The sequence below is a fragment of the Callithrix jacchus genome, chromosome 7 (assembly GCF_049354715.1).
Source record: "Callithrix jacchus isolate 240 chromosome 7, calJac240_pri, whole genome shotgun sequence".
Lineage (NCBI taxonomy): Eukaryota > Metazoa > Chordata > Mammalia > Primates > Cebidae > Callithrix > Callithrix jacchus.
The window spans coordinates 75896899-75924712 of record NC_133508.1 but is presented as its reverse complement, the minus strand read 5'-3'; the positions used below and the strand labels follow the sequence as shown (position 1 = coordinate 75924712).

Here is a 27814-nt window from a genome sequence, read left to right as displayed (position 1 = left end):
AAATGACTGGAAAACAGGACAGTTATTGCAGGCTCTACTAGGATCCTATCAATGACTTGTTTAGTGATGTTAAGATACTTAACCTTTCTACTTCAATTTTTGTTTTAAAATGAAAATCTAAATGGCAGGATCTGAGTTTCTTTTGTATATAACACATCAGTAGAACTCAGTAAGAAGGAATTATTAATCCCAATAAACTAAAAATACCAAGATATGATGAAAACATTATTTTTGTAGTTGAAGGAGATAAGATGCTATGATCAATGAGAATATTACAAGTTTTGGTGAAAATTTCCTACGGGATTTTCTATGGTGTTGTACCTTCTGACATTTTTCCTAGTCTCACGTGTCAATCTGAAGAATGAACTGTCATCACTGTTATTTAGATCCCTCCAAGAACTGGAATGGCACTTTGATAAGAATGGTTTGTCTTGCTTACAGCATCATGTAGAAAATGAGATCCCATTCTCAATGAGCTAGTAATTCTGAGAAGGGCTATTCTTTTTCTTTCTTTTTTTTTTTTAATTAAAAAAAATATGGAACGCTTCACGAATTTGCATGTCATCCTTGTGCAGGGGCCATGCTAATCTTCTCTGTATCATTCCAGTTTTAGTATATGTGCTACTGAAGAGAGCACAGGACTATTCTTTTTCTGCAAACATATCTGGTTTTATTTCTGAATCCAACCTCTAACAAATTTCTAATTTCATAAGTAAGAAAATTCTCTAGGAGAGTTAAGGCATATTAATCATTTGAAGTCAAAGATACTGCCTGGACTCTTGCCCATGTCTCTCTCTCAGGTACCTAGGCTTGGGCAGGAACACCGGTACAGCTGTTTCTTCCTCTTGGTGTTGGGATGCAACTAATGTAAACAGTACCTTGTTAGATTCAGCTTGGGCTTTCACTGTTTCTGTCTTGGTTGGAGATGACATGGCATCCATGGATTTCAGGACTTTCTCTTTCGATTCCAGCCACTGCAGCACTGAGTTTGCCTCCTTCTGAACCTCCTCCATTTTGTTGAGAACAGCCTGAAGGCTTTCCTGGCTTTCATGAAGTACTCCCCCCAGTTTCTCATACTTCAGGTTTACATCTGACATGTCACACTGGATCTCCGTCAGATCTAGTATCACAGAAACAGAAATCAGATTGGGAATAGCTCTTCAAGTATCTTCCTTGGCTCCTTGCTCCTAAATTACTTGACAGAATTAAGCATCTCTCTTACTCCTTCTAGTGGACTAGAGATTATCTTCCTGGTAAATCATATGGAAGTTCCTGTTTATATACACAAAACAAACGGTTCTCATTAATCTGCTTTTGGCATTATATACTCAGATGTATACCTTAAAATGATAAACATGGGAACAACAAAATGAGGGGAGCAAAGAAAGAAATCAAACTTAGTGTATTACTGGGATTAATGGACTTGGAGCATTCTTCCATTCTTTCTTCTTCAAACTACAGAGAAGTCAGCCAGCTGGGAGGCTGAGGCTAGACTAGATTACCTCTAGCATAACTTCTTTATAATTCAAAGACTAACATTTTTTTTTTTTTTTTTAGTTTCTTCCTTATTTGCCTTATCTAGTGATCCAGTCTATTTCTGCAACACCTTTAACTTCAGGGGCTTCCAACCTGTTTACGGTCTATAGCCAGCAAACCATGCCTCTCCCCAGAATTTTATCCTCACACCCATTCTGGCAGCAGTTCTTCCACACATATTGCAACATACACAAATGCAAACATGGACACTGTCCTAACACATCCAACAAAGAAGCACTGTTGAAATGGCATTCTCACCTTTGCAGGTGTGGTATCCGTTTACACTGCCTACAGAGCTTCCTACAGAGGGCAGTATGGAACCTGAGCAGAAGGACAGGGAGACAAACAGGGCAAGACCAACGTGTTAGGAATACATACAGGCACTGAATTTGTCCATTGGCCGTCACTTTAAGCTTCAGTATCAGGAAGTTAACACAGCACAAGACAACATACTCATGGAAAGAGACACATTATTTTAGCTGCCAGGCAACAAAGTGTCACTCAAGGTTCTTAGCAGGAATGATTCTTAATTCATATTGCCTTCTTATTAGTCTCCAGCTGGAATTCTTTAGATGCTGCCCTAGTTTTGTGAAGCAAGTACTGGTAAAATTATTAAGTCTAGAATGGTACCTGTCATATTTTGGAATGAGCTTTTATAATAAAGTCAAAAAGTTTCACCTTTTATATCAATGTCTTTTAATACAATAAAAATGAAAATAAGTACCATTAAGCACATAAAAGGCAGGCTTCTTTTTTTTTTTCTTCCTTTTTTTGAGGCAGAGTATTACTCTGTTGCCCAGGCTGGAGTGCAGTGGCATGATCTTGCCTCAATGCAACTTCTACCTCCCAGGTTCAAGCAATTCTCCCATCTTGGCCTCCCAAGTAGCTGGGATTATAGGTGCCTGCCATCAGGCCCAGCTAATTTTTGTATTATTAAGTAGAGACGGGGTTTCACCATGTTGGCTGTGCCGGTCTTGAACTCCCAACCTCAGGTGACCTGGCTTCCTCAGCCTCTCAAAGTGCTGAGATTACAGGCATGAGTCATCGTGCCTGGCCTAAAAAAGCAGCCTTCTTCTAATAAAGACATTAAAATGAGCCCTTCTTATATTGTTTCTAAAGGAAGATTCTTTACCTTTTCTTTCATAACCTCTTCTTGCTCCCCTTTCACCAAGAAAAAACAGAAATCCTAAGTGCCAATAAATACATATATGGCTCATCAACATTCCCATCAATTATGCTTTGGGCCTTTGGTTCTGTTTCTAATCACCAGAATTTCACATACATTCTCCCCAAACTGACTCCTTATATTTCAGAGAAATTTCCTAAGATAGGCAAAAACCAGGTGATAATGATAAATATTATACAGAAATCTGAAAAATATTCATAATAAAATGATACTTTAAAAGGACAGAAAATTCTTATATGCACTGATTTCAATATATAAAAAATCATGTGCAAAGTTATATTACAAAATAGCTGGCTGGACATGGTGGCTCACGCCTGTAATCCTAGCACTTTGGGAGCTGAAGTGGGTAGACTGGTGAGCTCAGGAGTTTGAGGCCAGCCTGGGCAACACAGTGAAACCCCATCTCTACTAAAATACAAAAAATTAGCTGGGTATGGTGGCGGGCACCTGTAGTCCCAGCTACTGGGGAGGCTGAGCAGGAGAATCGCTTGAAACCGGGAGGCAGAGGTTGCAGTGAGCCGAGATCACGCCACTGCACTCCAGCCTGGGTGACAGACCGAGACTCCGTCTCAAAACAAAAACAAAAACAAAATAGTTGTGGGCCAGGTGTGATGGCTCATGCCTATAATCCCAGCACTTTGGGAGGTTGTAAGTTTAAGACTAGCCTAAGCAATGCAGTGAGACCCTGTCTCTACAAAAAAAAGTTTAAAAAAAAAATTAGGCATGACAGTGCACATTTGTGGTCTTAGCTACTCAGGAGCTTGAGGTGGGACAGCTGCTTGGGCCCAGGAGGTAAAAGCCATAGTGAGCCATAATCACACTACGGTACTCCAGCCTGGGTGATAGAGTGAGACCCTGTCTCCAAATAGAAGGGAAAAAATTAGCTGAATTAGGATGGTGAATTAGAAAACTTTTAAATGTTAATGTTGTTTTATTTTCAATTAAAAAATACCAACTAGAAAAATCACATTCTATTGCAGTATGATGATGGAAAAAAAGAAACTGGACTATAGGAGAGGAAGGTATAAACCAAGGTTGTCACTAACTCCGTATGTGAGCCTTAATCTATGAACACAGTTTCTTCTACAGGATTTAAAGATAATATAACCTATCCTGTTAACTCTCATGGGGTAACTGCAGAGAGATTATGAGGCAATGCATGTCAAAATACTTTATGAAGCAGAGCTACAAAAATGTAAGGAACTGAAATATACATGGTTTTTTAAGCACCCTAAAAGGTGTTTTAGAGATTGTGCTTAATGTTTGGTTTAAATATAATATTCACATAAATTTCTAACTACTTAGAAATGATAATAAAACATGCATGTTCAATTATGCTGAATTCTACACCTTAACCCACCAGATACAACCAATTATGGTACTTTTCCAGGGAAAATAAAGTACCTCCTGACACATCTAAGCATCTATTCTAACTTATGTTTGAGTGTCCCTAATTGGAAAGGTGGTGACTCTTCACCAGCAATTTATAATATTCAAATCTGTCCAGGTCCACTCATGTATACTCTACAAAGAAAAACATCTATAGCACATGTGTAACACATTAAATAACATGACCAAAAAACTAACATAACTTGCTCACTGTACATCTATAAGTTCTCACTGGGGCAGAATTGTGTAATAATAGAATTTTTAACACTTCAGGTCATGATGTCAGTTTATGCCAATTTTAAGTGTTTTCTATGTGTAAGAGCCCTTATCAAATATTCTTAGTGATTTAACTTTGAAACAAAAATTTCTTGGCTGGGTGTGGTGGCTCATTCCTGTAATCCCAGCACTTTGGGAGGCTGAGGCAGGCAGATTACCTGGGGTCAGGAGTTCAAGACCAGCCTGGCCAACATGGTGAAACCCCATCTCTACGGAAAATACAAAGAAAATTAGCTGGGCATGGTGACACATGCCTGTAGTCCCAGCTACTTGGGAGGCTGAGGCAGGAGAATCGCTTGAACACAGGAGGTGGAGGTTGCAGAGAGCCGAGACTGTGCCACTGCATTCCAGCCTGGATGACAAGGCGAGACTCTGTCTCAAAAAAACACAAAAGAAAAAAAAAAGAATTTCTTACTACATCACTTTCAGGTTTCTAGCTCAATTTAATCAAAGCATGTTCTGAGATTATGAAGTACACTTTTAAAAACATTTGTCATCATTTGCAATTACTTAATCTGTGTGAACCACATTTTCTGGATACAATGAAACAAAATTTAGAAATAAATTGGATAATGAAGCTGCATTCAATAATCTTCCTTTTCAAATTTTTATATTCATTAAGATAGTCTCAATATTCTTACTGGTGGATTTCATAACAGATAAATGCTGTAAAACAACATATAAGGGAAATTTATGCCAACAAAATATTTGTTTTATATAGTAGGGTTCTACAGGAGATTTAGGTTTTTTTAAAAAAATGATCTAGTCTAGGAGTCAGTAAACTATAGCTCATCAGCCAAATCTGGCCCTTCATCCGTTTCAATAAAGTTTTATTAGAATATAGGCATAACCACTCATTTCTATTAATGTATTGTCTGTGGCTGTTTTTGTACCACAATGGCAGAGGTATACGACTGTGACAGAGACCATATAGCCTGCAAGCCTAAAATATTTACTATCTGGCCCTTTATAGAAAAAGTTTGCACTTTGTTGACTCTGATCTAGTTACATAGAAATTAGTCACTGAATGTAGAGGCTGATGTATCACTAATTCCCTGAAATGTTATCACTTAGTGGATAGTTCCAAAATATCTTTTAACTTTAGAATACTATAGAAAAGTACACATTTTCGGAAAGATAATAAATTTTTCCTTTACTTTTTTTATTTGAGACAGAGTTTCGCTCTTGTTACCCAGGCTGGAGTACAATGCGCAATCTCGGCTCACCGCAACCTCCGCCTCCTGGGTTCAGGCAATTCTCCTGCCTCAGCCTCCTGAGTAGCTGGGATTGCAGGCACATGCCACCATGCCCAGATAATTTTTTGTATGTTTAGTAGAGACGGAGTTTCACCATGTTGACCAGGATGGTCTCGATCTCTTGACCTCGTGATCCATCCGCCTTGGCCTCCCAAAGTGCTGGGATTACAGGCTTGAGCCACCGCGCCCGGCCTATTTTTCCTTTACTTTCTAAGTGAGAGATCTCAATTAACAACCAGCAAATGACTGGGAACTCATATGAGATTTTTTTTTTTTTTGAGACTAAGTCTTGTTCTGTTGCATAGGCTGGAGTGCAGTGGCATAATCTCAGCTCACAGCAACCTCTGCCTCGGATTGAAGTAATTCTCCCATCTCAGCCTCATGTGTTCGAGCAATTCTCTTGTCTCAGCCTCCCAAGTAGCAAGGAGTACAGGCACATGTGCCACCATGCCTGGCTAATTTTTGCATTTTTAGTAGAGACAGGGTTTCACCCTGTTGGCCAGGCTAGTCTCAAACTCCAGGCCTCAAATAATCCACCCACCTCAGCTTCCTAAAATGCTGGGATTACAGGCGTGAGCCACTGCACCTGGCCTTCATATTAGATTTTGCTTGAAAGACTTAATTTCTAGTCAAAGATTATATACACATCTGGGCACAATCTTCGTATCCCCTCTGAAGAAGTGTGACAGCTCTCTGGTGAATAGATACTAACTTCTATTTTTCTTTTTTTTTTTTTGAGATGACGTCTCGCTCTGTTGCCCAGGCTGGAAGCAGTGATGCGATCTGGGCTCACTGCAACTTCTGCCTCCCAGGTTCAAGTGATTCTCCTGTCTCAGCCTCCCAAATAGCCAGAATTACAGGTGTGAACCACCAGGACTGACTAATTTTTATATTTTTAGAAGAGACAAGGTTTCACCTTGTTGGTCAGGCTGGTTTCAAACTCCTGACCTCAAGTGATCAGCCCACCTAGGCCTCCCAAAGTGCTGGGATTACAGGTGTAAGCCACCACACCTGGTTCAATAGTGACTTCTAAATACCTTGCTTCTTCCTGGATATCACCTCATACTCATCCAGGCCTACCCAAATGTGGTTTGTTTTTTTTTTGAGACGGAGTCTTGCTCTGTCACCCAGGCTGGAGTGCAGGCATGGTCTTGGCTCACTAAAACCTCCACCTACTGGGTTCAAGCTATTCTCTTGCCTCAGCCTCCCAAGTAACTGGGACTATAGGTGCGCACCACCACGTCTTGCTAATTTTTGTATTTTTAGTAGAGATGGGGTTTCACCATGTTGGGCAGGCTGGTCTCGATCTCCTGACCTTGTGATCCACCCACTTTGGCCTCCCAAAGTGCTGGGATTACAGGCATGAGCCACCGCACTCAGCCAGTGCCCAAGTCTAAAGATGACACATACTCACTCCCTTTGCATGTTCAAAAAAGCGAAATTCTCATAATGAAAATCCTATTTTAATTATTCTACGTTCATTTGATAGTTTTAAATGGACAACCAGTTCATTTACTTTTCCCATCATGGGAAGGAATTCTGCAAAATGGAGCAATGTTATATAGCAAAAGGGGTGACAGGTCAGGTTGTAGGGGAAGACTGCGTTAGGAATGCGTTTTGTTTTCATACTCAACCTTGATTTTCACTTTAATTATATAAAGAGATATCTCCAAAGGCCAAATGCAAAGAGCAATTTTTGTTCACTATATTTTGAAAAGCCTGTACTCACCTGTCTTGCCTTGGGAATCAGGTGCTGTGATTTCCATGATGAGATTTTCTAAAGAAGTACCTTTGCAATTGATTTCTTCCACCAGAGTTCCCTTACTTGCCCAGTCATCTAGGAGACTCTGTTTAAAGAAGAAAATGGCTGAATGTAACATCTGGGGCCTTTATTCTCATAAATAGGGACACCTGTTCTATATACACTCCCTTGACAAGCATTAAGAGACCATCCTTCTGATTTATTTATTCATTTACCAAATAGCTATTGAATATCTACTATAGGCCAGGCACCATGCCAAACACTGGGGATATAAAATAGAATTATGACACAATTACTAAAACCAGGAGCTACAATTATCAATTGCATTATAAATGCTATTACAGTATTATGGACAGTCTGTGAATTCCAAGAGCACAAGAGGAGTTCTAGCTAATTCTGCCTCGAGGAAGGAAAGCTTTGAGTTAAGATAATGGCCAGGCATCGTGGCTCACGACTGTAATCCCAGCACTTTGGGAGGCTGAGGTAAGTAGAGCACTTGAGGTCAGGAGTATGAGACCAGCCTGGCCGGCATGGGGAAACCCTGTCTCTATTAAAAATACAAAAAAAAAAAAAATTAGCTGGGCATGGTGGCAGGCACCTGTAATCCCAGTGACTCCAGAGGCTGAGGTGGGAAAGTTGCTAGAACCTGGGATTGCAGTAAGCTGAGATTGCACCACTGCACTCCAGGCTGGGGAATAGAGTGAGACTCCATCTTAAAAAAAAAAAAAAAAAGCTGGTCATGGTGGCACATGCCTGTAATCCCAGCTAGTCGGGAGGCTGGCACAGGGAACTGCTTGAACCCGGGGGGATGGAGGTTGCAGTGAGCTGAGATCAAGCTACTGCACTCCAGCCTGGGTGACAGAGCGAGACTCTGTCTCCAAAAAAAAAAAGAAAGGTAAGAGTTTGCCAGATGGACAAGAGGGAACAACATGCATATAAAGATTAAAAAAGAAATGTAACTGGATTAAAAAAGAAATGTAACAAGAGCCACAGTCCCCAAACAGTGGCTTGACTCATAGAATATTTCAATTTCTGAGGAAAACACAGTGACATCTGTTGGACACCACATGAACAACTACTAAGTTGTTTGGACCTAACTTCTTAGCAAGTAGAAGTATTAGGAGTGTTTTTTGGTTTGGTTTTTTTTTTTTGGACTTGAGGTGCCATGACAAATTTCTTAAAACACTATGGGTCCTGTGAAACAAGAAACACTATGGGTAGTGTGAAACAAACATGGGCACTTGCTCTGTGAAAGCAATCAAACTCTTCTCTTTCATCTGCTCAAGATAAAGTGTGCTTTACTGAGAAAATTAAAATAAGTGCATGACAGCTAGTTAGAAGCATATTTGGCTTATTTCAACAAAAAGAAGACATAGATTAAAGGTGTAAGCAGAAACTGGATGATTACGGAGCAAAGATGGTATGGAAAGGATTCCGCAGGGAATGGGAGGTAGGTTGGTCCTACCCTTGAAGGTACCTTTCAACCATCTGAGTCTAGCTTTTCCTTCATTAGCTGAGGTAGTACTAGTTCTTCTATCCAATATTTCCAGAACATATTATCTGGTTACTTACTTAAATATATTTTTCTAATTCTCAAACATACAAAGAGAGTGTAAGCTTCTCAAGGACGGCATGGGTAGACTGCTATCACATGAAGAAAATGGAGGAATTTCTGTTCTGATACAGACTGACAACTTGGATTTCTCACACATTTCCCCCACTACAGCTGGAGACCAGTTAATAGAGGTATTCAAACCAGTGTCTAGCCCGATTCTTGGAGTCCCTTCATTCACCTACCTTCAGGTATTCAATCTGCTTTTCTAACTCTTTAGCACTCATGGAAGTCTCTGTAGGTGGAATACTCCCTTCAGTTTCTTTCAGCCATTTCTGGAAGGTCCTGACCAGCTTCCGGAATTCATCCAACTGTTCCTGGCAAGATGATGCATCTTTCTCCCTGTCAGTGAAGCAGTTTTGTTACTTGCCAGACTAAGTTTTATAAAATCAACTTGAGCTAAGACTAGTTCAATCTGGGACTCTAGACATCAATTTCCTAACATGGCCTTTCTTTCTCATAATCTTTTCCACAGCAGGTTTGGCTGAACAACCACATACAATATTGGAGAGTAGCAAACTCAGAAATCTCTTGCCCTTGTTTGGACATTTCTGGGGAAAGAGGTCTTCAATCTTACTCTAGGCTAAAGTGAAAGTGAGAAAAACTAAAGAGAGGCTGCTATTTAGGTACTATGATAGAATGGAAAGAATGCAGGCTTTGGCTCTCAATTTCAGCCCTGCTACATTTTAGGTATTTGACTCTTTCAAGGACCAATTCAAGTGCTGATTGCTTTAGCAAGGAAGGTGCCAAAACTGAGGCTCACAGAAGTTAGGTGATTAGTTCTAGATTAACCACGGCAATAAATAAAATAAATCAAAAGGCAAGTTTTGGAAATGGCCATATCTATCAGACAGATGTCAATCCAGAAATTCTGATTCCTCATACAGTAAAAAGGCCCTCAACGTAGGGGAAGAAAAACAAAGTTTTCTTGACCTTTGTCCCTATACTCTCCATTAAATAACCTGCTGCTAATAATGTTGGTTTGAACAACTCTTTCCCTCTAGTCACCAAGGCAGTCATCTGCTAAAGCAAGATGATATTTATGGCTAAACTGAGATAAGTCTTATTCATGCTCTTAAATCCATGTGAGGCTGTCCAATGGGGAATTGTGGCTTTTCAATGGGGACCAAAAATCAGCAAGCCTTTTTCATATATTCTTTTGTTTGCCTTGAATAAAGATCCAGATACTCCTCCAAAATAGCAACTTAAATGTGGTCAAAACAAGCAGGGGGATTGGGCATGGTGGTTCACACCTGTAATTCTAGCACTTTGGGAGGCCAAGGCAATAGGATCGATGAGGCCAGGAGTTCAAGACTAGCCTGGACAACACAGCAAGACCCTGTATCTTAAAAAAAAAAAAAAAAAAAGCCGGGGGAGTGCCAAAATCACCCTTAATTATGTCTAGGAAGTCTCTCCTAATTTTTCTCTTCTTTCCAAATTCTTCCATAATCTAACTTGCTACCTCAAATTTGTTCCATTGGTCCAAGAGGCCTATGCTCCTGAACACAAAGAGAGCAAACACATCCCTATTTTGTATTAATTACTATTAGAAAAACCACTAAATGGCTGGGTGCAGTGGCTCACACCTATAATCCCAGAACCTTGGGAGGATGAGGTGGGTGGATCACCTGAGGTAAGGCATTAAAGAGCAGTCTGGCCAATGTGGTGAAACCCCGTCTCTACTAAAAATACAAAAATTAGCTGGGCATGGTGGCAGGCACCTGTAATCCCAGCTACTCAGGAGGTTGAGGTAAAATAATTGCTCGAACCCCAAAGACGGAGGTTGCAGTAAGCCGATATGGTGCCATTGCACTCTAGCCTGGGCAACAGAGCGAGACTCTCTCAAAAAAAAAAAAGAAAGAAAGAAAACCCACTAAGCATCAATTAGATTAGGTAGCTCTGCCCAAAAGAGGCATTCTCACCCTCCTACGACTCAGTAGCAGAGTTTTAGATGCTATCTTTTTGGTAAAGGAAGAAAGGAGAAAAGATCATTTCACTCCATAGCAAGAAAAAATAGTTCCCCAATGCTGACCAATATATGTGACAACTCACCTTTCTTTAACTGTCTTCTGTAGCTCTGTGAAGTCTTTTCTGAGGTTCTGTACCCTGTCCTGATGCTGGGACAGGTCCAGTGCAAAGCCACAAGAGCTCAGTTCAGTGACCAGGTGCTCAAGAGTATCTAGGTTCTCCTGTTGGTCTTCCATTTCCAAACTGAGCTCCTGTCAAGCAAACAAGAAAACGTATTAAATTCTCTAATCCTTATAAATATAATCTAAAAAGAAGGAATAAGAAAAGAGGTATGCTTGCTAGGTCAATTACTAGATCAAAACAATAAATATGTACGCTTCAAGTCAGTGAAAAGTTTATGCAAAAATTAGCAGGGCATGGTGGCAGGCACCTGTAATTCCCAGCTACTCAGGAGGGTGAGGGTAGAAGAATTGCTGGAACCCAAGAGACAGAGGATGCCACTGCCAAGATGGTGCCACTGCACTCCAGCCTGGGCAACAGAGTGAGACTCCATCTTGGAAAGGAAAGAAAAGGACAGGACAGGAAAGGAAAGGAAAAAGGAAAAGACCACTAAGAGTTTTGCTCTTATCACCCAGGCTGGAGTGGTTCCATCTCAGTTCACTGCAACCCCCGCCTCCTGGCTTCAAGCGATTCTGCCTCAGCATCTCAAGCAGCTGGGATTAAACAGGCTCCTGCCACCATTCTCGGCTAATGTTTCTTGTATTAAAAAGTCCAATTAAAATAAATCTGATAAATATGTAGGACATCTTCAATCCACTGGTGAGTGGCTAGGAATTACAACACAGTCTTGTTTCCTTTAAACAAATGTTCAAAGACTTGGGAGGTACCATGACAGGATGTAAAGAAAGTAAGTTTCAGGAGTCAAATAGACCTGAAATTCAATCACAGTTTACCACTTAACTAACTTGTGTTATTAAGCTACTAAACTACTCTAAGCTCCCATGGTCTCTTCTGTAAAATGGGGATAAACACACCATCTCCACTATTATTTAATATTCTACTTAAGATATCTGTCAGGCACAGTGGCTCATGCCTAAGCACTTTTGGAGGCCAAGGTGGGTGGATCACTTAAGCCCAGAAGTTCAAGGCCAGTCTGGGCAACATGGCGAAACTCCATCTCTATTTAAAACAAAAATGTAATTTAATTAAAAAAAAAAGCCAATGCAATTAAGAGAAAACAGTCTGTGGAATAAGAATTGAAAAAGAAAAGATAAAATTATATTTGTAGATTACATGAAAGTTTATTTGTAGGGCTGGGCACAGTGGCTCACACCTGCAATCCCAGCATTTTGCGAGGCCAAGGCAGGTGGATCACTTGTGGTTAGGAGTTCATGATCAGCCTGGCCAACATGCTGAAACCCCATTTCTATTAAAAATACAAAAATTAGCCGGAAATGGTGGCACACACCTGTAGTCTCAGCTACTCAAGAGGCTGAGGCAGAATAATAGCTTGAACTCAGGAAGAGGAGGTTGCAGTGAGCTGAGATTGCACCACTGCACTCCAGCATGGGTGACAGAATGAGACTCTGTCTCAGAAAAAAAAAAAAAAAAAAAGGCCAGGCATGGTGGCTCATTCCTGTAATCCTAGCACTTTGAGAGGCCAAGGCAGGAGGATCACTTGAGGTCAAGAGAGTTTGAGATCAGCCTGACGAATGTGGTGAAACCCAGTCTCTACTAAAAATACAAAAATTAGCCAGGTGTGGTGGTATGTACCTATAGTCCCAGTTACTCAGGAGGCTGAGGCAAGAGAGTCACTTGGGCCCAGGAGGCAGAGGTTGCAGTGAGCTGAGATCGAATCACTGCACTCCAGCCTCAGCAACAGAGCAAAACTATGTCTCAAAAAAAAAAATCCCATTTGCTTTTTTCCTCCTCAGAATATTACCCTTCCTCACTAAGTTCTTTCTGATATTTTTTCAATTAGTCAGAGGAATGACTATACAGATAGCAAGATGTTTGGGGATGGGGGAGCAATATGTACTTTTAACCAACTGTCCTCTCCTTCTGGATGTTTCTTGTAAAAATACAGAATGGCCAGCCTGGCCAACTTGGTGAAACACCCCATCTCTACTAAAAATACAAAAATTAGCCAGGTGTGGTGGCAGGTCCCTGTAATCCCAGCTACTTGGGAGGCTGGGGCTGGAGAATCACTTGAACCTGGGAAGCGGAGGTTGCAGTGAGCCAAGATCATGCCACTGCTTCCCAGCCTGGGTGACAGAACAAGACCCCATCTCAAAAAAAAAAAAAAAAAAAAATCCAGAAATAGACTCAAAGACATAATGAAAATTGTGTATATGATGAAGACTGCTTCTTAAATCTGGAGAAAAGATGAACTTTTCAAATAAATGATACAGTATACAGGTTGGACATTATCTGAAATGCTTGGGACCAGAGGCGTATTGATTTCCAGATTCTTCCAGATTTTGGAATATCTGTATTATACTTAGCATAATTAGTTGAGCATCCCTATCTGAAGCTCTGAAATCTGGAGTGCTCTAATGAGTGTTTCCTTTAAGGATGACCTCTGAATGTCATGTCAGCTCTCAAAAAGTTTCAGATTTTGAAGCGTTTCAGATTTTGGATTAGGGACACTCAACTTATATTATGTACAACTAGACAGGCATGACAGAAAAAGATAAACATGATTCATACTTCAGAATAAGCTTAACTTGTTACAAGATTCAAAGGCAAAAAAATTAAAACAAGTTTTGGAATAAAGCATAAGTAAATTTTTTCAAAATCTGGGTGTGATAAAAATCTTTCAAACTATGACTGAAAATATATATTTAATAAAAGATGGATTAAAATTTACTATATAAAACAAAAACTCCACATTTACATGGCAAAAAACACTGGGAAACAGTGTTCAAAAGCACAAACTGGGAAACAATATTCTTCTTCACAGATAAAGAATTAATCTCAGCCGGGTGTAGTGGCTCACGCCTATAATCCTAGCACTTTGGGAGGTCAAGGTGGGTGGATCCCCTGAGGTCGGGAATTTGAGACTAGCCTGACCAACATGGAGAAACCCCGTCTCTACTAAAAATACAAACTTAGCCGGGAGTGGTGGTGCATGCCTGTAATCCAGCTACTCTGGAGGCTGAGGCAGAAGAATGGCTTGAACCTGGGAGGCAGAGGTTGTGGTGAGCCAAGATCACACCATTGTACTCCAGCCTGGGCAACAAGAATGAAATCTCATCGCAAAAAAAAAAAAATCTAATATATAAGCATTCTAAAAATTGAGAATAGAAAACCAAAAATTTTAACCAAAAAACAACAAAATATATGAAAAGAGAGTTCACAAAAGACTCTTAAATGAAAAATATACTCAACCTTACTCATAAGAAAAAATTAAAACCCCATTCACATATCATCTTTTACCACTCACACCAAAAAACATTTAAAAGCTTGATAATAAATTTTGTTGGTCAGGCTATAAGGGAAACAGGCACTCTAATACACTACTGATAGGAATGCAAAATGGTGAAATCTCAATGGAGGGAAATTTGGCTATTTCTAACAAAACTACACATGTATTTACCCTTTAATGCAACAACTCCACTCTAGGAACTTATTTTGAGGATACACTTCCAATGTTATGGGAAAAAATACACAGTTACTCAGTTGTAATAGCACAATTTCAGAAACCACAACTGAAATGCCCACAAGTAAGAGTCTTGCTGGCCAGGTGTAGTGGTGGCTCATGCCTGTAATCCCAGAACTTTGGGAGGCTGAGGTGAACGGACAACCTGAAGTCAGGAGTTTGAGACCAGAGTGGTCAACGTGCTGAAATCCCGTCTCTACTAAAAATACAAAAAAATTAGCCAGGTGTGGTGGCAGGCACCTATAATCCCAGCTACTTGGGAAGCTGAAGCAGAATCGCTTGAACCCAGGAGGCAGAAGTTAAGGTTGCAGTGAGCCGAGATTGTGCCACTGCACTTTAGCCTGGGTGAAAGAGAAAGAAGCGAGAGAGAAAAAGAGAGTCTTGTTGATTAAACTATAATTCATCTACACAATGAATGTATGGTTTAAAAAATGAAGATCTCAAAAAGATCTTTGTCTCAAAAAGAAAAAGTCTTGTTGATTAAACTATAATTCATTCATCTATATAATGAATGTATAGTTTAAAAAAATGAAGATCTCTGTGAATCCATATTAAGTGATTTCTAAGACATACTAAGTGAAAAGGCAAAGTGCAAAGAATTATGTACTATATGCTTTTTTAATTTTTTATTTTTTTTTAAGATGTGGTTTCACCATGATGGCCAGGCTGCTCTTGAACTCCTGACCTCAGGTGATCCACCCACCTCGGCCTCCCAAAGTGCTAGGATTACAGGCGTGAGCCACAGCGCCCGGCCCTAATTTTTTTTTTTTTTTTTAAAGACGGGGTTTCACCATGTTGATCAGGCTGGTCTTGAACTCCCGACCTCAGGTGATCTGCCTGCCTTGGCCTCCAAAGTGCTTGGATTACAGGTGTGAGCCACCACGCCCGCCCAATATATCCTTTTTTGTAAGGAAGAATGGGAATGTGTGTCTATGTTCATTTTAGTATGAAAGAAAAAAAAAACCCTGAAATTTGTTACTATGGGAATGGGTGAAAATCGGATGAAAGAGACGGAAAAGACAATGATAATATATTCTTATTCACTTCCTCTACCTCGAGTATAACTTTTTGGATAGTTTAAACTTTTGAGCTATGTTAATGCTTTGCATATTTAAAAATAAGTTTAATCAACAAAGTTAGAAAAATAAAGTCCTAAAGCTGAATACAAATAGAAACAAATCGAATTATATATGAAATTACAGAAAACGTAATTCAGGTAATTTTTGAACAAAGTACACAGTGAGTCATAGGCTAAGGACAAAAACAAATCCAAAGGAATCTTCAGTTTTATTTAGCAGGTTTGTTGTTGGTAAAAATACTAGTGTAATTCTAAAACTGTCATATTTATTGTAGAATAAAACCAATAAGTAAATATATTAAAGCTGTTGGTAGGAACTAGGGTTCACCCTAAAACAAAGGAAGATACAAATGTGGAAAGGAGGAAGAATCCTATGGTGTTGAGAGTTGAAACTAGACTATCAGTATGATTTCATGATATAAAAAACATACACATATATTTCCTAACACTATCTATTAAAAAGAATCTAAAAGTAGTGACACTCCAGTAGCTCATCTAGTATCCAGATTTAGTTTCTAAATATCATTCCCCACTAAAAGTGGGACTTCTCGGAGAAATAGTTGATTTCAGATCAGGGACAAGGAAATATATTGTGCCACAAATACCTTAAGTGCCAAAAGTGCTCTTAAGAAGACTTATTGAAAAGCCATAGGAGACACCTTGAAGGGGCTCCCACTGACCACATTTGGGAAAATGTTAAGTACCATAAAGAATAATGGTAATAATATAGAAGCCCATAATGATACTGTCTCTCTTTTATATTTTCACAAAGAGAGGGAAAACAATTAGAAATTGGTGAATCTAGGTGAAGTGTATGCTGGTGTTTAATGGACCATTCTTTCTACTTTTCTATAAGTTTAAATTATTCAAAGCAAATAGGAGAGCAAACCAATGAGATTCTACTTTAATATGGAAAAAGTTAGAAAGCTGGATACAAAGAAGGCAGCAATGCAGAGATATAGGAATGCTGAGGTACTACTGCTAGGAATGTGAGCTGGTATAGCCATTCTGGAGCTCAAATTGGCCACTACTGAGTCAAATTAAATTAATATACGCATATACTATGACTGGGCAATTCTACTCCAGGGTATGTATCTGTGGTAGTTGTTAATACTTTTTACCAAATATTTCTAGCTTTGCACCTTCTACGTACGTGGTGAGATTACACTTCCTCACTCCCTTAAAAGGCATAAGTGGTTTTGTGGAAAGTGCTTTGACTAATGAAATGTAAACAGATATAATATGCCCTTTTCCCACTGAAGCAGTAATGACGAAAGCTTACATTAGGAGGAAATCTCCATCAATCTGCATCCCCAAGTGACTATGATGAGCTGAGAGGCCCTGCTGATTTGGGTTGAACATGTAGTAAGAGTGAAAAATAAATCTTGACTGTGTTGGTTAGAAACTGGACAGATGATATCTAGTTTACAGGATTGCTATAATAATTCTCTAGGATAATGAAGGTAAAGTTTCCAGTATACTGACATACTATGTGCTCAGTAAATGCTAGCTCTCTCCCTGCCCTTCTCTCCTCTATATTCTGCTAACATGGCAGATATATCCTCACCTGGATCTGTTGAAAGAAATGTGCAATATCTTGATCTGGCTGATTTCCAGAGGCCAGCATCCGACTTTTGTTTTCCATGAACTGCTGCAGCTTATCAGAGAGATGTTCAAACATCTCTGCCTGGGGCAGAAGCTTCTTTAGGGAGCTCTCCTTTTCTTGCTGCTGTAGACAGAGTTGCTCGAACCGCTGGCTCACTTCTGCCAGTTTGCCCTGCAGCACCGCTGCTGTGGTACCGTCTGCTGTCTCCATGAAGCGGGTCACCATCTCACGAGTGGCCTCCAAGCTGCTCTTTTGCCGAGCAATGTCCTGCTTCAATTTCTGTCATGAAGAACATCTCTGTCAGCTCCTTGCATACTATTCCAGGACATCTGAGCCAAAAACTAATAACTATATGCTCTCCTGCAAGGGGGGGGCGGGGAGGGGCTGGAGGACTGCAACTGAACCTTCAGAACACCACACATCTCATTCCCTTAGTTCTCTACCCCTTCTACCATATAACTTTGCTATCACCACTTTCATTTCAGTTCAGCTGGGTAGAAATATCAGATATGGATTAGTAATAATTCAGAAAATTCACAGGTGTTAAATTCTCTTTTGTTACTTTTTCAACATTATGTAATGATGGCACATGGCAAACATACCCTCTATGCTAGCTCTTGGGACATAGGTCTTACCATATTTGTAGCTAGGGCTTCCTGGATGACTCCTGATGAGAGTGATGCCACCTGGTTCCCTTCCAGGTTTTGTTCAACTTCCCCAATAGACTGTAATAGGGTCTCCAAGCTTTCCTGGACACTCTGAGATTGAGCAATTGCTTTCTGCAGCAGAGCAGATCGCTCAGCCAGGCTATAAGAGAGGCTTTGGAAGTGGCTGAATATGGAATCTGAAAAAACAGGCCATGAAAAGAAAGAGTGCAGACAATTTTTGCATTATGCCTTTAAAGACTGTATTTAAATTGCACATTTGAAATCTTTTTTATTTATTATTATTATTATTATAGAGATGTGGTCTCAATATGTTGCCCAAGCTGACCTTTAACTACTGGCCTCAAGAAATTTTCCTACCTCAGCCTTCCAAAGTGCCTGGATTACAGGTATGAGTCATCATGCCCAGTCCTACAATGAACATAGTAACTGTAATAATAATTAACATTAAGGCCAATAGAAGGAATAAGCTTGAAATGCATTAGTAGTAGAGCCAAATTCAATAAACATTAGTTATTTATCACATACAAAGAACTAGAAATTGTACTATATGCTGAGGACTAAAGACACTTAAGTATCTTATCTGGTATCTACAACTTAAGACTCTAAAGCAGAGCATAGGCAGAGGAAGACGCGTCACAATTAATGGTAAAAATAAAATCTTGGCGGGGTACAGTGGCTCACACCTGCAATACCAGCATTTTGGGAGGCTGAGGCAGGCAAATCATGAGGTCAGGAGTTTGAGAACAGCCTGCTCAACATAGCAAAACCCAATCTCTACTAAAAATACAAAAAATTAGCTGAGCATGGTGGCAGGAGCCTGTCACCCTGGGAGGCTGAGGCAGAATTACTTGAATCCAGGAGACGGAGGTGGCAGTGAGCCGAGATAGCGCCACTGCATTCCAGCCTGGATGACAGAATGAGACCCCGTCTCAAAAAATAAAAATAAATCTCAAGTGCTATATTAATACTAGGAGCACTGTCCTTAAGAAGCCCAGAAGGAAGAATAATTATTTTTTTGTTTCTTTTGAGGAGTGGAATGGCTAAGTCAAGCTATTTAACATATGCATTACCTTACATACTTATCACTTTTTTGTGTGGTGAAACCACTTAAAATATACTCTGGCGGCTGGGTGCAGTGGCTCACACCTGTAATCCCAGCACTTTGAGAGGTCGAGACAGGTGGATCACCTGAAGTCAGGATTTCGAGACCAGCCTGACCAACATGGTGAAACCCCATCTCTATTAAAAATACAAAATTAGCCACACATGGCTAATCCTGTAATGGCCTGTAATCCCAGCTACTTGGGAGGCTGAGTCAGAAGAATCACTTGAACCCAGGAGGTAGAGATTGCAGTGTGCCAAGATCACGCCATTGCACTCCAGCCTGGGCAAGAAGAGCAAAACTCCATTAAAAAAATAATTATATACACACATGCGCGCGCACACACACACACACACACACACACACACTCTCTTTCTCTCTCTCTCTGTCTGTCTCGCAGCAATTTCAAGTATACGATATATTGTTAATAACTATATTCACCATGATATACTCTTGGCTACATCTTGAAGCATAAGCAAGATTTCACCATGCTTGGTAAGCATCAAATAAATGTTAGCAACTGAGCAACAGGAAAAACTTCAGGGGTAATACAATGCAGAAGTAAGTGGTTTACTTAGGAAAGAAAAGAAGTAGATGTGGCTAGAAGGTAGATGCCTGGGGAAAAGGGACTGAAGCCATATTGTGAAGGTCCCTTTAGTGGTACAAGAATAAAGTTCATTAGAGGATGAGCTCTTTGATGACAGTTTATGTGTATTCATGTTTATATTTTCAGCCTCTAGCCTAGGATCACAGATATTTGTACAACATAATGTGACATACTGCAGAACAGAGGTACATACTAGGAATTAAGGGAGTACTATTACTGTTGCTGCTTTATACCTGTAGTTTCTTGAACATGCTTGTGGTCTGGGGCTGGCTCCCCTTCAATTTCCATTATGTCACGGGCTACTTTTTGGAGTTTTTCTACAGGTACTTGGTGCTCAGCTAATTCCTCCTGCAACTGCTGCTTGTTCATGAAAAAAACAAAAGAAAAACATCTGAATGAGTCAAAGCTGATTGATTCTAGGAATCTAGAGCTACTAAGCGGCTTTACAGAATAATTCTAAGTTTACCGATAGCCATAGATATTAGAAGCAAGTGTTTAGGACTCAGATCTTGCCCAAGGCATCTAAACCACTGCCTTTATTTTGTGTAATCATTTGCTTTACTTTGGGGTACTTTATGCCATGCAATACAAGGTTTCAACGCCACAACACAGCCTGTATCCTGACTTACCTTTGTTGTTGCAAGCTGCTCTTGCAAAACTCCAGGGTCAGAAGCAACAGTATCTGAGAGGAGCTTCTCTACGTTGGCCTCACAAGTCTGCATCCAGGCCTGCAGGCTGTCAGCACTGTTTTGGAACTGATGATACTGGCCCAACAGCATATTCAGGTGAGATCCTAATCGTGTACACTGTACCAGAGAAGAAAAGTTAAGCCAACTTAAGCAAGGTCAGGCCAAAGACAGTAGCTGGCCAAAGAAAGAGGCCTGGCTTTGTTACAGAAAATACACTGTAACTTCAGATAAGGGTAGTTCCAGAACTTATGAATAGATGGGTGGCAATAATCTATAAGTGTGGGTCCCCATTGTTTGCTCCACACTATTCACCTCAACCTTCTTATATATCCAGAAAATTTAATGAGATATATGACAAGCCCCCAAAGAAATGAACATCAGGTTGCAGACAAAGGTAGGGGTTAAGAAGTGCAAAAACTGTTCTTTTGTGAGGATTAGAAATGTTGGCAAGAAGGCATAAGACAGGTAAAAAAAACTGACTGGATTCTAAACTTTAGAAGAAAGAGTTCTTTAGATAGGAAGGAAGGTAAAATTTACCTTAGATGCTCTGTCCAGAAATAAAGACCGTGCAATTGGTTTAACTTTCTCCTATGTGCTATGTCTCTTGGGAGCCCAAGTCTGCTGGTCAGGATACAGGAAGGTAAACACTTCCACCTTCACCATCAGTGTGAAATATACTAGCGCTAGCTATTAGGTATTAGCTAGCTATCAGGTATTAGCCCAAAGTCCTATGTATGTTACATTTTTTACACTGTTAGTGAAGACCCTCTGCCCATGGTCCATGTATAAATCAGCTCTCCCACTGGCCTGGGGTTCTTAATTCTGAGCCCCAGAAACCACCCATATCATGTGAAGGCTGCCATGATTGTTTCACCAAGGATGCCAAAAACTGCCCCCTTACCTTTGAGTGGAGAGCAGTGTATCTTTCTGTTGCATCCTGCAACTTGTCCCTTACTAAGTTTCCAATTTCTGATGGTTCTTTGCCTTCCTTAAAACTATTTTCTGTGTCCAAGACTTTCTGTCCTGAGATAGTCACAAATCTCAAGTCTCCTTTGTGGGAAATGACATCCTCTGAGAAGCTTCCTTGCCGTTTTAGCAGGGAGGGAAGGGCCTTGGGGCTGCTGCCTCCCTTATGCATGTTCTCCAGCTCTTTCTCAGATCGTTCCAACCAGCTTTCAAACTCCCTATGATCCTGCAGAAACTTCTGCAACTCATCCTGAAGTGTCTGCATCCGCTTCAGTTGTGCCTCTGATTGGGTCAGGGAAGTAGAGTATTGCTCCTTTAGCTCTCCCAGCTTCTCTTGCAGCATCTGTTGCTCCTCAGGTGTGAGATTGTAGCCATGCTGATCCAGGAAAGCTTGAGCTGACTGAGTGGCCAGAATGAAATTTTGCTGCTGGGACAGCAATTCTCGGTGACGGGCCTGGTAAAAAAAAAAAAAATCCCCCAAACAAAGGACAATCAGTAGGGAATCTACAATAATTTGGGGTATACAAGGCTGGACTTCATACTCTGTGTGAGGTCTGCTCTCATTAGGCCTTGATCTTTTCACCCACATTGCTGTGAAGTCATACATCTCTCTGTTTTGTTGCATCTGACATTTTTCCCTGTTAACTTCATTTTATTCGGTTCAGCCCGTTGTTTTAGGCATAGCCCTTTAATTTAGATGCTGATTCTTAAACTGTACTTATAATCTTTAAGGATCCTTCTACCTATAAGCTAGAAGTAGGAAGAGGTCTCTATTCAAGAGATAACTTTTCCAGCTGCTCAGAAATCACCAATATCATCTACTCTCTAAACAGTATACCATATGCTAATCCCCTCTGAACTGACATGTATAGGACTTTATGGTTTTCAAAGGGATTTTACATGTATTATCTCATTTGCTTTGCGGCACAACCTATAATGTAGGTAGACAATATGATACCATATTAAGAGAAAGTGAATACCAAAAAGACGTTGTATGTCTTGACTAAGGTCATGCAGTTTGTTAAGGAACAGAACTGTGACTCAAATCTGACTCTCTAGCCAGGTGCGGTGGCTCACGCCTGTAATCTCAACACTTTGGGAGGCCAAGGTGGGTATATGACCTGAGGTTGGGAGTTCGAGACCAGCCTGATCAACACGGAGAAACCCCATCTCTAGTAAAAATAAAAAATTAGCCAGGCATGGTGGCACATATCTGTAATCCCAGCTACTCAGGAGGCTGAGGCAGGAGAAGCAGGGGTATCACTTGAACCCAGGAGGTGGAGGTTGCAGTGAGCTGAGATCGTGCCACTGCACTCCGGCCTGTATAACAAGAGCAAAACTCCGTCTCAAAAAAAAAAAAAAAAAAAACCTGACTTTCTCCACTAAACTGTACAAATGAACAACTAATAATCATCTACATTAGTGGAAAGGTGGCTGAATACATCATATACAAGGCAATATAAAAACTGAAAGTTCTTAGCTGTGAACTATGTCACTCATGTCCATGAAGACTGTCCCCACTAGGAAAGCCTATGGAAAATTAATTAATTCATTAAATAGAGAGTAAACTATATTTCTGGATAACATAAGTAATTCGTACTTTTTATTTGTATGTACTTTGTCTATACATAGTACAAATAAACAAATAAAAGGTCTATAGACCTTTTTTTATTCCAATGAAGTATGACTTCTTTGAGGAGAGTTGTAAGTTTTTGTTTTGAAACATAAGATGTTCTTCCTGAGTCTAGAAGACAGTGGAAGTTGTCAGTATTCCTGACTACCTATACTGTTTATGTAACTACCTAGAGAAGGACTACAGAATATTGTCTAGTTTTAGCCTGTATCAATAGCAACCTGATAGCCTCAGCTTCCCACGTTATTTCAAGAAAACTGGAGTGACTAGAAAGCTGATACAGGAGTATCACTGAAGCTAGGTGTTTGAGACCAGCCTTAGTAACATAGCAAGATCCTGTCTGTTAAAAAAAAAAAAAAAAATTAACCAGGTATGGTGGGTGTACACCTGTAGTCCTAGCTACTGGAGAGGATTACTGGAACCCAGGACTTGGAAAGTTACAGTGAGCTACGATTGTCCCACTGCACTTCAGCCTGGGTGGCAAAGTGAGGCCTCATCTCTTTAAAAAAGAAGAAAAAGGCCAGGCGCAGTGGCTTATGCCTGTAATCCCAGCACTTTGGGAGGCCGAGGTGGGCGGATCACGAGGTCAAGAGATCGAGACCATCCTGGCCAACATGCTGAAACCTCGTCTCTAATAAAAATACAAAAAAATTAGCTGGGCATGGTGGCGCATGCCTATAGTCCCAGCTACTCGGGAGGCTGAGGCAGGAGAATTGCTCGAACCCAGGAGGCAGAGGTTGCAGTGAGCCAAGGTCTTGCCACTGCACTCCAGCCTGGCGCCTGGTGACAGTGTAAGACTCTGTCTCCAAAAAAAAAAGGTGGGGGGGAGAAAAAAGAAAGCTGGAATGACAAATATATCTTGCTCACTTAGACAGTGAAGTGGGGACGGTATTACACTCACTAAAGTATCCTCCATTTTCACCTTCCAACCCTTACACCTATAAGTAAGGCAATTTCCTTCCTGGAATGGAGATGCCACTTGGTTAGGCTGACTGCTGCCAGTGTCAGAAGGGAAAAGGTGTCAGAAGACACCCTATGACAGCAGAATCATTTTTGCTCTGTCCTCTGTAAGACTACCAGGGCTTTGGGGGACACATTATAATGGACCTTCAAAAAGCATAATGCAAGAGGCAGAAATCCTATTAATACAAAATATGACAATGGCCCACACAGGCCACTGAACACAAGTATTCCAGCTAAGCCAATGTTCTTGCTACAAAGGTGCTACTACTAAAATATATGATCCATGTGTTGTAAGTGTCCTAAACATGTAATCTTTCAATCACTCAATAGAATGTGCCTGTATATGCCAGTTGATGCCCTTGAAGATGGTTTACTGGGTTGGCTCACTGGCCTATTTCTAATTCCTGGCATATGGCAGGTATTCAGTATTGCTAAATGAAGAAATGAATGAGTAGAAATAAACAGAAAGAGTGACTTCTGCTTTTTTGTTTTGTTACAGAATAGGGAGCCTGTAAGAAACAGTGTGTGCTTTCAAGCCTAACATCTAGAGGGAAATACAGAAAACAAAACAATATAGAATGAGAAATGATACAATGTAGGAAAGAGTAAAAGAGGAGTGTATAGGGTGGGCACCTGTAATCCCAGCACTTTGGGAGGTGAGCAGATCACCTGAGGTCAGGAGTTTGAGACCAGCCTGGCCAACATAATTAGTTGGGAGGCTGAGGAATGAGAATCACTTGACCCCGGGAGATAGAGGTTGCAGTGAGCCAAGATCGCGCCACTACACTCCAGCCTGGGTGACAGAGTGAGACTCTGTCTCAAAAAAAAAAAGAGCATATAAGGGAATATATACCCTAAATTTGGTGAGTGGTGGTGAATCAGGGCCTCCTAGAGGAAGAACTCTAAGTTGAGATCTGAAGAATGAATAAAAATCAACCAATAGCTGGTTCTCTCCCTTATTTTATGCACTGAAAAAGCAAGAAAGTTCCAAGAGCATGCAAAGGCCCAGAGGAAAGTGAGAGCACTGTTTAGCTAACAAACTGAAAGGGACCAATATAAGCAAATGCTCAGGTATAAAGGAAGGTGACAGATAAGGCCAAATAAGCAAACTAGATCCCAGTGGGTGGGAGCTGAGAGGAGAGTTAACCATGTAATCTTGAGGACAACAGGGAACCATAAAAAGGGTTAGGCAAGGATATGGCTTTTAGAAAAACTCCTTGGTAGTAAAGAGAATGGATGGAAGGTAAAATCAAAGAGGACAATAGACCAGTAGAAGCTACTATAATAATACCAGTGAAAGCAGACAGTGGTCTAAACTACAATATCTCAATAAAGATAAAGAAGTGTAGCTGACTATGAAAGAAATATAATTAGCATGAAATCTGATGACTGATTTGATGTGAAAGAGTGAGAGAGAGAATGGAATCTAGGATGAAGTCCAGTTTAGACAATGAAGTAAGAATATAAGAAAGAGAACATTTGATTGTGGGAGGAGTATCATAGGAAATAGGAGTTCCATTTTCATACTAATGTACTTGTAGGCCCAAGTTGCAAATAGGCAGATGGATTTATATACTGGTTTCAAACTCAGGACAGGTATCAGGGCTGGAGGGAAATGTATACATAGAATTCATTAGTGCAAATGGCAATTATAGTGTTGTGAGTAGATAAGACTGCCCAAGGAAAGTATATTCTGAAAGATAAAAAGAGGGCCTAGGATATACCTGGAAACATCGGTATTTGAAAAGCTTGGCCAGAGGAAAGTAAGAAAGATGGTGGGGACAGAGTAGTATTATGGAAACCAAGAGAGAAAGTATTTCAAGAAGAGTAAACAACAGTGTCAAAGCTGTTGAGACATCAAAGAAGATACAAACTGAGATGTGCTCATTGGATTTAGGGACAATGTGGTTGTGGTTACTTGCTCAGGGCAGGAGAAATTTCTCTAGCATAGTGAGGATAAGCTAACACCCTCACCTTCATCTTCTCACATTGCTTGTCCAATTTCTCTGGGGCTTGATTCACCCCCATGTAACCATCAGTGGTATCCAAGGCTCCTTTCTCCAAGCTAGCTCCTGAGAACTGCTCCATTCCTGGAAGGTTGGTCAGTAACTGTCCATCAGATGATCCTACTGAAGTTACCCATTCCAGGAGAGCATCTATCTTCTTCTTGTTCTCTGCCAGTTCCTTTGCTGCTTTACTCTGAAAGCCATAGAGGAAGTCTAGTGAGAAGGCTTTATATACTCAATGATACAACCACAGGTTAAGTAAGAGAGAATTTTATGCTAATTCTAAGACTGGGTATAAACAGTCTTTGGGACGCTGAGGCTGATGGATCACTTAAGGGTCAGGAGTTTGAGACCAGCCTGGTCAACACAGTGAAACCCCCATCTCTACTAAAAATACAAAATATTATCTGGGTGTAGTGGTGCACTCCTGTGGTCTAGCTACTCAGAAGGCTGAGGCACAAGAATCGTTTGAACTTGGAGGTGGAGGTTGCAGTGAGCCGAGATCGTTCCACTGCACTCCAGCTTGGGTAACAACACTGTCTCAAAAACACAAAACAAAACAAATCCCAAGATTTAGAAAGATTTTATTAAGAGATCATTTAGTCCTGCCACCCCAGCAAAGCTTCACAGAATCTTTCAGGATACACCAAACGAAGTGCTGCACTGGCTTAATAGGGTAAGAAACAGCACAGTCACATTCAATTAGCTAGCTTCTCTTCCCTAAAGGAAAGAAAAACTTCTTCCATCCTTTCCTCAACTAAATAGAAATTTAGCTCTTTTTAAATTTTTTCTTTTACCTGAGACTATAGGGAAACATTTAATTCTTCAACTTACTTCTGAAATTCTATTTACTGGCTCTACATGTATTTTAATTAATGAAATAGGTTATGCCAAGTTATACATTCACCTATTTCAAAACTCAGCTTCAGGTAATTTATTTTTCTTTTCCATGTCCTCTACCTTCCTCATTAGTGTCAGAATCCAAGGCTAAACAAAGGATTCAAATTCAATCCACTAGTGCTGAGTGGGGTGCAGAAGACCATTTGAGACTTTAGCTTCTCTCTGGTTTATCCCAGTGCCACAATTCCCATCATAACTATAGAGGCAGCTTGGGGACAGCTTTTGGCTAAGAATTCAGAGGTATTTTTCCCTAGTAGTCTTAGATCAACAGTCTAGACTCATATTAAAATACATCATTGGGCATGGTAGCTCACATCTGTAATCCCAGCACTTTGAGAGGCTGAGGCAGGAGGATTACTTGAGGTCAAGAGAGTTTGAGATCAGCCTGACCAACATGGTGAAACCCAGCCTCTACTAAAAATACAAAAATTAGCCAGGGGTGGTGGTATGCACCTGTAGTCCCAGTTACTTAGGAGGCTGAGGCACAAGAATCACTTGGGCCCAGGAGGCAGAGGTTGCAGTGAGCTGAGAATGCACCACTGCACTCCAGCCTCAGCAACAGAGCAAAACTATGTCTCAAAAAAAAAAATGCCATTTGCTTTTTTCCTCCTCAGAATATTACCCTTCCTCCTAAGTTCTTTCTGATATTTTTTCAATTAGTCAGAGGAATGAGTATAGAGATAGCAAGATGTTTGGGGATTGGGGAGCAATATGTACTTTTAACCAACTGTCCTCTCCTCCTGGATGTTTCTTATAAAAATAAAGATTCTTGTAAAAATACAGACTAGCCAGCCTGGCCAACTTGGTGAAACCCCATCTCTACTAAAAATACAAAAATCAGTTAGGTGTAGTGATGGGCACCTGTAATCCCAGCTACTCAGGAGGCTGAAGCTGGACCAATCACTTAAACCTGGGAGGTGGAGGCTGCATTAAGCTGAGATCATGCCACT

The 27814-nt window shown here is 40.5% G+C and overlaps 1 protein-coding gene and 1 non-coding gene across 16 annotated transcripts in view; both read right to left on the bottom strand.

Moving 5' to 3' along the window:
* MACF1 (microtubule actin crosslinking factor 1) overlaps positions 1-27814 on the bottom strand; it is a 319804-nt gene that overhangs the window by 104247 nt on the left and 187743 nt on the right. For 14 of the 15 annotated variants that reach the window (XM_078331310.1, XM_078331314.1, XM_078331308.1 and 11 more), the window contains 11 exons: positions 25933-26157; positions 21298-21816; positions 20337-20513; positions 19941-20064; positions 17966-18174; positions 17292-17609; positions 11070-11236; positions 9203-9359; positions 7373-7490; positions 1795-1857; positions 879-1120 (listed from right to left, as the gene is read on the bottom strand). In XM_078331310.1, the coding sequence (XP_078187436.1) occupies positions 879-1120; positions 1795-1857; positions 7373-7490; positions 9203-9359; positions 11070-11236; positions 17292-17609; positions 17966-18174; positions 19941-20064; positions 20337-20513; positions 21298-21816; positions 25933-26157 (2319 nt within the window). The remainder of the gene's footprint in view (positions 1-878; positions 1121-1794; positions 1858-7372; positions 7491-9202; positions 9360-11069; positions 11237-17291; positions 17610-17965; positions 18175-19940; positions 20065-20336; positions 20514-21297; positions 21817-25932; positions 26158-27814) is intronic. The other variant, XM_078331318.1, reaches the window with a different exon arrangement.
* LOC118143324 (U6 spliceosomal RNA) lies at positions 531-637 on the bottom strand. Its single transcript, XR_004727551.2, has one exon. It is a non-coding gene; the product is annotated as a U6 spliceosomal RNA (small nuclear RNA).